The sequence below is a fragment of the Hetaerina americana genome, unplaced genomic scaffold (assembly GCF_022747635.1).
Source record: "Hetaerina americana unplaced genomic scaffold, ioHetAmer1.1.p SCAF_3, whole genome shotgun sequence".
NCBI classification, from domain to species: Eukaryota; Metazoa; Arthropoda; class Insecta; order Odonata; family Calopterygidae; genus Hetaerina; species Hetaerina americana.
In genome coordinates, this window is record NW_027286874.1 from 39962901 (window position 1) to 39972550 (window position 9650).

At 38.7% G+C, this 9650-nt stretch overlaps 1 protein-coding gene across 1 annotated transcript; it reads left to right on the forward strand.

The window, feature by feature from the left end:
- Positions 1–211: 211 nt before the first annotated feature.
- Positions 212–4267, forward strand: LOC139690722 (uncharacterized). The gene is made up of 4 exons (XM_071588243.1): positions 212–597; positions 2037–2583; positions 2677–2796; positions 3998–4267. Exons 1-4 carry the CDS (start codon positions 404–406, stop codon positions 4259–4261), a joined length of 1125 nt encoding a protein of 374 aa, XP_071444344.1. The 5' UTR covers positions 212–403; the 3' UTR covers positions 4262–4267.
- Positions 4268–9650: the final 5383 nt, after the last annotated feature.

The window sequence follows — 9650 nt, forward strand, 5'->3', positions numbered from 1 at the left end:
TTTAAAAACTTTCCACAAATACCATATATTAAAGACCTCACAAAGTTAGTAGCCTTGGGCATACGTAGTTTGATGCGGGCATTGTATTTTTCCTTTGTTTATTTTCGCATAGTTTCGTTTCTCTACCGCTCGTGTCGCATTAAATTTCAGAGTTACTCATATGTATCACACCGCGGTGTTTGTAAATATTCAAGTGTGGTTATTATAACACACTTCGTATTTTTTAAATAAGTGTCCGCCTCTTTAATCTTACGAAGTGTTAGTAAATATTCACTACGGTTAAAGCATTTCATCGGTTAATGTATTTGATTTTCTTAGGCATCAGTTGACCCTTTCCAAGCATTATACTTTTCTTTAGGTGGTTCCCATGTTAACCATTACTCCAATTCGGTGATTTATTACAATGGAAGCTGTAATAGGAAATGAACAAAGCAAACCCAAAGGATTCCGTTACTACATTCTTGATTCTATTATGAATGCCGAAGAGGATAGAACGCATGAATTTAAAGGACACCGTAACATAGCCATCGAAGAGATACCTCCTTGGTGTATTGATGCGAACGACAAACGTAGAAAAACGAGAAATTGTATCTCAAGGTATATAAATGTCTTCCCCGTTCGGTGAATTTTGTACGTGTTTTTCTTTAGACGCCATTTCTTGCTTTAATATTTTCTAAATGTCGTGCCTTCTATCAGAACAATTTTTGTCCAAATCTGTATCTGCTATGATAATTTCTATTTGAAACGTATTTTCTACCATATACTTATTTGTTGTGTTTTTGTGGTTATTACTTTCAATGTCATGTCTCCCCGAATCGACTTTTAATCTAGAGAAGAGTCTTGCTATCTGGTTGTTAACATTCATTTTTCTATTGTAATTTCCAATCATGCTGTCCTGGGAATATCTCAAGTCCCGACAGCGGAAGGTGACAGTCCATTGAAATGACTGCTTCGCCAATGGCAGGTGCCATACCATAATAAAGTGTATTTGGCAAGTAGTTCATCTTTTGGTAATTTTCAAATCACTTGGAGGTAACAAGCAATGATATTTTTTGGTATTGGTCTTCTCTCAATAGTCAGTCGAATGACCCATTAGGTCCCGTCTCATAATTTGTTCCCTTTCTTGTTGAGTGTTGTAATTTTTATAGTCTTGAGAGAGGAAAGGTCTCAACCTGTGTGAATGGTAGATGTTGACCCAGAAATTGTTTATGAACTGTATGGAAGGATACCATTATAATAAGGATAATGAAACAACATTGAATATTGCATGCATGCAACTATAACTCTTGTTAAATAGTCTTTGATGAATTCTTGAAAAATAAAACTGACATTCTTCAGAACATTCTCCTCCTATGATGATAGCGGACAAAAATTTGACTGTTTAAGGGTCAAGCCAATTGCAGCTCGAATAGTGTTCTTGAAATTGCAGTCCAGCCGTAGCATCGTTTCTTTTGCTTCAGCAAATTCCATTGTGATATCAATTGTAAGTTTTTCAAATTTTGTCATCTATGAAGTAAAGTTGGTTAAGTTCTTGTAGGCCAGAGGAAGCTCTAGGTAACTGTCAGGATTCAAGAATGATCTGTTAGTAGCAGGAGTGACTTCCACTGCTTATAATTATTATCAGATTGTTATTACCAAAGAGATAAACTTTATTCTCTGTAAATGTAGCCTCCTCATCTATATCTAGTAATTGGTGTGCAATTGTGATTTCCACTTGGATGTGAAATTTTTGGTTGGCACATGTATTTTATAAGTCCATAAAATTGTGAACTCTTATCAGTGTTCCTTATGCTCTCTTACTGCTGGTTTGTTCTTTCATATCATTCCTTTCCCGACATTTTTTCTTACTTTTGATGAATGACAGCAAATAATACGTTTATTCTTAGCCAAGCTTGGCCAGTGCCACCTTACCCTTGTTATCCTCCTCCATTTTCCCCACCCCTGAAGGATATTATTCAGTTTGTGAGAAAGAGATGCCTGCTTAAATAAATCAATATATTTATCCTTGTTATTAATGCTGTCATTTATCATTACAGGAACATTTGTGGGTTTTTAAACTCAGGATTGGGAGGTACTGTCTATGTTGGTGTACTCGATAATGGAAGTATCGTTGGGATTTTGCTTTCACGATATCAAAGGGATCACCTTAAACTAAGCCTTAAGGATACCCTGCAAAGGTTTCGTCCTCCAGTTCCAAATCATCTTGTGTCAGTCAAATTTATACCATGTGTTGATCGTTCAGATGTGAAATACAATCGAGTGATGAGGCGGTTCAACAACAATAAAAATAACGTTTCATCTGATGAATCTGCGGTGGAAAATTGTAATGAGAAGGGAATTTTGGGTGCCTCGGAGTTGGGGGAGTTGTCATCAGCAAATGGATACAGTGATGCCACCATCACACCTGGTGCTGAAAATGGCATGAGTACTGAAGGATGGGACTGGGCTGTGGAGAATGTTGATCAAACAGAACTTCCCAAATTATTGAAGTTCAAGAATGATATCCTACGAAAGAGACCCCATGTCTTACGGACTTACAGACAATGTTGGTGTGATGATGATGCTATCACCAGGGTCACTCATGTAATATCACTTTTATTGTATTTTTTTCTTTTTGAGTGGTTTTCAGAAAATTGTCGGATCTTTTTTGAGTTAGTTATTTTTTTGTATTTTCAGGGACATAAATCACCTGCCTATGTGGTGGAAATTGTTGTACGACCACCCAGTGCCAAAGACCCAGAAATCAGGAAGCATTTGCCACACTCAAGTGAACTGTTGCTTCAGCCTATTTTTCAGGTAATAGTCCAGTATTCAGGTGATATCTTTAAATTCCAGAGTGACAAAATAACAAGATGTCCATAAAAGCTGGCCATTACTTTTAGCTGACTTTAACTTAAATTTTCATTACAAAGTTTGGTAAGTTAGAATTATTTTCCACATTCTTTTGAATGTTGTGGTATCAAAGAATATTAATCGCATTTTTGTGGGGAATGTGATTGTTGTTAGTTCTTTTGGACAAATGGCATTTTGACAAAAATCGAAACGTTTTTGAGAATCCTGATGCCATAAAAGACAAAAAACATGCACATTGATAATATTTAACACTTCTGCTAGTGGGTTCTTATTTCTGCCCTGCACAGTATATGAATCAATATGTACATTTGTATCTGACACTATTGAAGTAGGAGTACCAGAATCTAAATTCTATGAAATTCATAGACGGTGGTTCGTATTGCTATTTTGGTAAAGTAGCCTTTCTACAAATTTCCAAAGAAACTGCGGGAGATGCCACGACCGTAACTTTTAACGGAGTCATCCGCTAATGTGCAATTCAATGCAACAATTTCAGAGTGTAAAAATCATTCGCCTTGACTGGGATCCCAGTCTAGGTGAATGATTTTTACACTCTGAAATTGTTGCATTGAATAGCCTTTTTACCTTCTTTTTGTGTGGTCTTCTTCAGAACTTCCAATGGACCAATTTTTTTAATCAATGTTATTTTTTCAACCCACATTTCCATGATGTCATTAAAGTCTCACGAGAAGTTAAACCCATACTTTTTTCTTTTGGCTTCCAACACAATGAGTACTTGCCAACTACGTGATATTGTCATTTTTCTGACGTTTAATGTGGGAAATTTCTCTTGATGAAAGAAAGCCAAAAAATCTTCCCAAGAATTGAGTTTTCTAAGTTGCTCATAATCCATGTTATTTAAAATTTATAATGCCTAATACAATCACTCATAAGTAAATAAAAATTATAATGGAAGTGTATGGAGGGTTGGAGTATATGGGATGAATATATTTATGCTCAATTATTAGTTGATTTTTGTGTTGTGTATAAGCTATTTCTTTGCTTCAATTATATGCCTGCTCTTCATAATGTGCAAATATAGATTTTAAATGTATTTCCTGAAACAATAAGGTATTTTACATTTCATATTGTTAGCTGGAAGCTGTCGGTGATGAATGACTGACTAAAGTATATCCAATTTCAGGCTGAAGATGGGAGCATTTATATACGAAGACATGCTTCTCTTGCACGTCGATCTCTTCAAGATATGATAGATGAAGCTGTTGAAGATGTTCATCGAGTATATTATCCTATTTTAAAAGAGGCACAAATTCATCTTGGCATTTTAGAGGCCTTAGTGGAGAAGGTAGAATCATTAGAAATTGATAGCAAAGATAATAGTGTGACTTCCGAACATGAAAAGAGTGGACGGTGTCTTTTTCAAAAACTGAAACAGCTTTTACATTGAATTTTTCTCGAGTATTTGTATTTTTATAAAAACTGTTGTTTTGTACTTTTTAACCTATATTTCATATTGTAACATTAATGATTAAACTTCTGATGCAATCAAGTGTACCTAGGTATTCAGATATTTTGAATTCCATCATTATTATTATAAATTTTATTTAGAATACGATAAAACAAAGTTTTTTTCTTTATGCAAGAGAGAAGTTAGATGGAAATGGAAACATTCAGTATCCAAAGTTGAAAATAATATCGAAAGGGAAATAAAAGTTTTGCTCTAGCCTGAGTAACAATATGCTGCACTTACTAGACATCAATTCTTGAATGGAATGCATGAAAAAGTAATGGAAGAACATACTTTTTTGCAATACTTGACACCTTATAGTCATCACTTTTTGTGAGCATACAAGGGTGGTACAATAAGTCCTGAGGAAATCCAAGAGATGGCACTCGTAGTATCGAAAATAATTTTTTTTCCATTAAATAACACACCTAACTAGTCAGCTGTTTAAGTTTCAGCGTATCCATCATATAGTTTCATTGTTGTCATCGAATGAAGGAAATAACTTTAATTTGTCCATAAAAATAAGTTTCGAGTTAAACACTTGTATTTGAAAGGGTTGACGCCGAAAGAAATCAAAGCTGAATTGGACGAAGTTCATGGTACATCTGCTCTTGTGTTTGCAACTGTTTACAATTGGGTGAATGAGTTCAAACATGGTTGCACATCCACAAAAGATGAATGCAGATCCGGACGCCCTGTGGAAGTATCTACCCCCAAAATGATTGACAAAATCTCGGCAAGATGGGTGCCGCGTTTACTCACAGCGGAGAATTAACACAATCGTGTGGTCGACTCTGAGGTTGTTTTGGTGCCTTTCCATCACAATCCTGATGAGTTTCTGCATCGATATATAACTGTTGATGAAGCATTGATACACCAATGCACTCGAAAGACAAAGCAACTGTCAAAACAGTAGATTATTTAAGGCAAACGGGCTCCGAAGAAGGCGAAGATGGTCAAGTTGTCCGGTAAGGTTATGGCCACGGTCTTTTGGGATGCTCGCGGAATCATCTGCATTGATTACTTGAAAAAGGGAACAACGATAAAGGAGAGTATTATGCATCATTATTGGAATGGCTGAGCAAAAAAAATCAAGGAAAAGTGTCATCATTTGAAAAAGAAAAAGATTATCTTTCATCAAGACAATGCACGGGTGCACGCCTGTGCAGTTGCGATGGCCAAAATTATGGAATTAAAATTCCAATTATTACAACATCCACGGTATTCACCAGATTTGGCCCCCAGTGACTATTTCTTATTTCCAGACTTGAAGAAATGGCTTGACGGATGAAGGTTTACATCTAACGAGGAAGTAATCGATCAAACAAATGCCTATTTTGAGGAGCTTCCAAAATCCTACCTTTTTAGCCGGCTTAAAAAAATTGGAAAAACACTTAGACAAATGTATAGAGTTGAAAGGAGATTATGTTGAAAAATAAAAAAAAATTTGCCCAAAAATATGGTTTTTTCTACTTTTTTCTAAGGACTTATTGTACCTCCCTTGTACTTATGTTCTGACTGATAAGGAAATAGTACTTTGGTACTACTCAACATGATAGTTTCTTCATTAGTGCATTCAGCTTCTCAATCTCATGCTATTTTGCATGATAAAATCTTGTCTTAATTCTTGTATCCCAATTGTGTTTAGACCATAATAACAATGATCACTTATCAACTCAAGGTTTGGGTTGATGACTGAGTGTAGGCAGAAGTCAATATATATATATGTACGAAGTCCAATTACATACAGAATTCACTCAGTTTGGGAGAGGATGACTGTAGTCACTCGGAGTTGACCTCATGCCCCCAAGATTGTTGCAATTTTACATTTTATGCAGAAGGCAGTAAAATGATTCACCCTAAATGAATGCCTGCTTCACTTCACTGATGATCACACTCGGCGAGGTACCAATATCAGTTAAAATAAGTAGAAATGTGAAAATGAACTTGCTTTTATTATTTTAAAATAAAGGAACCCTTCCCACGGACCAAAATCTTGATGTAGGGGAAGGCCTTGAGCGTTCTGATAACCCATAGAGCTGTACTGGCAGGAGCCATGATAATTACTCCGGATAGGGTCACCCATGGGAGGTCTAAGGTCAGGAGCCAGATGAAAAGAACTCTGGTAGAATGTTTCTTCCTCTACTAAGTGGCTGCGAAGGCATATGACCCCAGTAGGTTGGCCTCAAAAATGATGTTGTCACATTATAAACAGTGTTGAGTGAGGCACTGGTGAAATTATCTTAAGTCTTTTTCTGAAAAAATATGATGGTATTGCCAACTATGGGTCTCACCCATGGGATCAGCAGTAGAGGAGATAAGGCCATAATAGTTCTTTTTACATGAAACCTTGGGCAGCCAAGTGGTTGTGGGTAGCAGAAAAGAAAACACAAAGGAGGAGTACCTCAGTGAGAATGTGGACTTGGAATATTAGGATGCTACTGAGGACAGGAAAGTTGAAGCAAGGAATGAACAGAGGAATATATATATAGTGGGTCACGGTAGTCCAGTGGGTAGAGCGTTGGACTGCTGACGGGAGGGTCCCGGGTTCGATTCCCGGGCAAGGCACTCTGGGCACCTGCAGCTCCACCCAAGCTGAAGTGATTTTTCGGGTACCAGGTCTTCCTGGGGAACCATAACCGGCACAGGGAAAGGAAATGGCCCCCCTACCCTGATGTGTGAATTTTCACATGCCGTATAGGGCTTAGTACTGGGTGATCTCTACCATCACCTACTAAACCGACCTTCAGGTTAATTACTGTGTTTATGGTTTTATATATATATATCTCCCCTCCCCGGACCACAACCTTGACGTGGTGGAAGGGCTTGTGTCGAAGGTTAGGAGCCAGATGAAAGGTAGTCCATGCAGCATCTGTTCCTCAGTGAGGTGGCTGCAATGGTGTCTGACCACAGTGGGGTGGCCAGTAAGTGATGGTGTCACGTCAAAAACACTATTGAGGAAGGCAACGGGAAACCACATCAATTATCATTCCCAAGATTAACATGATGGACTATACAGAGATTTTGAGTCCTGGCAACTACGGGGCTCGGCCCAATCGGCCGTGTGTCGTGCCCGGCAGCGGGGGAGGCAAGGCTTCTGCGGTCGTCATCCCATGAAACCCTTGCAAGGGACAACCAGCAGCAGCAGGACAGAAGACCCAGGAGAAAAAGAACAACTTAGTTAGAATAGGAACGTGGAATGTTAGGACAATGATGAGGACAGGGAAATTGGAGAATGATAAGCAAGAAATGGAAAGGGGAAAAATAGATATTCTAGTCTATGCGAGGTGAGATGGAAGGATAGCGGGGATTACTGGAGTGATAATTATAGAATAATATACAGCGGCGGGGACAAGAGCCAACGAGGGGTTGCCATAGTATTAAATGAAGAGGTAGGAAGAAGCATAGTCAACATAAAGCAGGTAACGGATAGATTATTACTAGTAGAGATAAAAGCAGAACTGACGAACTTGGTTATTATTCAGGTATACATACCACCGAGCAACCATGAGGAAGAAGAGGTAGATAGGATATACGATCAGTTAGAGGACATAATCGTGTGTGTTCCTGCAGGGAAACATTTGATAGTGATGGGGGATTGGAATGCGACGGTAGACGAAGGAAGAGATGGTGACGAGGTCGGGGACTACGGTTTAGGCACGAGGAATGACTGTGGGGAGAAAGCAGTTGAGTTCTGCAGGAGACAGGGGCTAGTCATCACCAACACTTGGTTTAGACACCACAAAAGACGGAGGTATACATGGAAAATGCCAGGTGACTCAGAAAGGTATCAGCTAGATTATATCCTGGTTAGACACAGGTTTAGGAACAGTGTGATAAATTCCCATAGCTTCCCGGGAGCGGATGCGGACTCAGACCACAATTTAGTTGTTATGAAATGTAGCGTACGTTTCAAAAAGATAAGGCAGGGGCGGCGAGTTAGAAAATGGAATGTAGAAGCATTAAATGGTTTGAAAAGGAAAGAATACAAACAGGCGGTAGAAGAAATCGTGGAGGATGGTAAAGAGCTAAGTACTATCGAAGAAAAATGGGAAATGATCAAGAAAGGGTTGTCTAAAGCCGCAAAAGACACTATTGGAACCGTTAACGCTAAAAGGACTAGGAAACCATGGATCACGGATGAGATGATTACAAAGATGGATGAGTGGCGAAAATGGAAGAATGTAAATACACAATTAGGCAAAATGAAGTACAAAGAATTAAACAATAAATTGAGGTGGGCAACTAATAAAGCAAAAGTAGCATGGTAGAAGACGCAGTACGAGGATATGGAAAGTCTGCAGAGGAAGGGTGAAATCGGTGCGCTGTACAGCAAAGTTAAATCGTTATCGGGAAGTAACAAAGGAAGATCTATGCTAACAGTTACAGATAAGGCAGGTAAGGTAATAGTTGACACAGGAAAGATACAAGAGAGATGGAAGGAGTATATAGAAGAACTGTATAGTAAAGTATTTAGACCAACAAAGTTAGACATTGAAAAAGAATATGACGTAGAGGAAGACAGCTTGGGTCCAGGCATACTCGACGATGAGATAGGAAGGGCATTAAGGGAGATGCAACTAAATAAGGCCGTGGGGGTGGATAACATTCTCGTGGAGCTATTGAAATGTTTAGGAAACTGTGTGGGAAGAAGAGGCTATATGGGCTGATTCGTAGTATTTATGAGGAAGGAATCTGGCCAGAAGACTTTGTGAGATCAGTTTTAGTTCCTATTCCAAAAAAGGTAAAGGCTACATCATGTGAGGACTACAGGATGATAAGATTGATATCCCACGCAGCTAAAGTGGTTCTCAGGATCATAAACAAGAGGAGAGAGAGTAGGGTAACTGATTACTTAAAGGATGATCAGTTTGGGTTTAGGAAGGGGAGAGGTATGCGTGATGCCATTGCAGTAATGAGATTATTAATCGAGAGGAATATAGAACACAACCAGGAGGTATTTGCCTGTTTCGTAGATTTTGAAAAAGCGTTTGATAGAGTGAATTGGGAAAAACTAATGAGTATATTGCAGAAAATAGGAATAGATTGGAGGGAAAGGAGGCTAATCCGCAACCTGTACATGTCTCAGAGTGCTCAGGTGCGGGTGGGGAGCGGGCAGTCCGGATGGGCAGTTTAAGGAAGAGGTATAAGGCAGGGTTGCTCATTATCACCGTCGCTGTTCAACCTGTATGCAGAGGAAATGATTAAAGGGGCATGGGAAGAACTCGAGGTAGGAATGAAAGTAGACGGGGAATTCATGAAATCAGTTAGGTTTGCTGATGACCAAGCTTTAGTTTGTCAGTCAGCCAAGGGGTTGCAGGCATTGCTG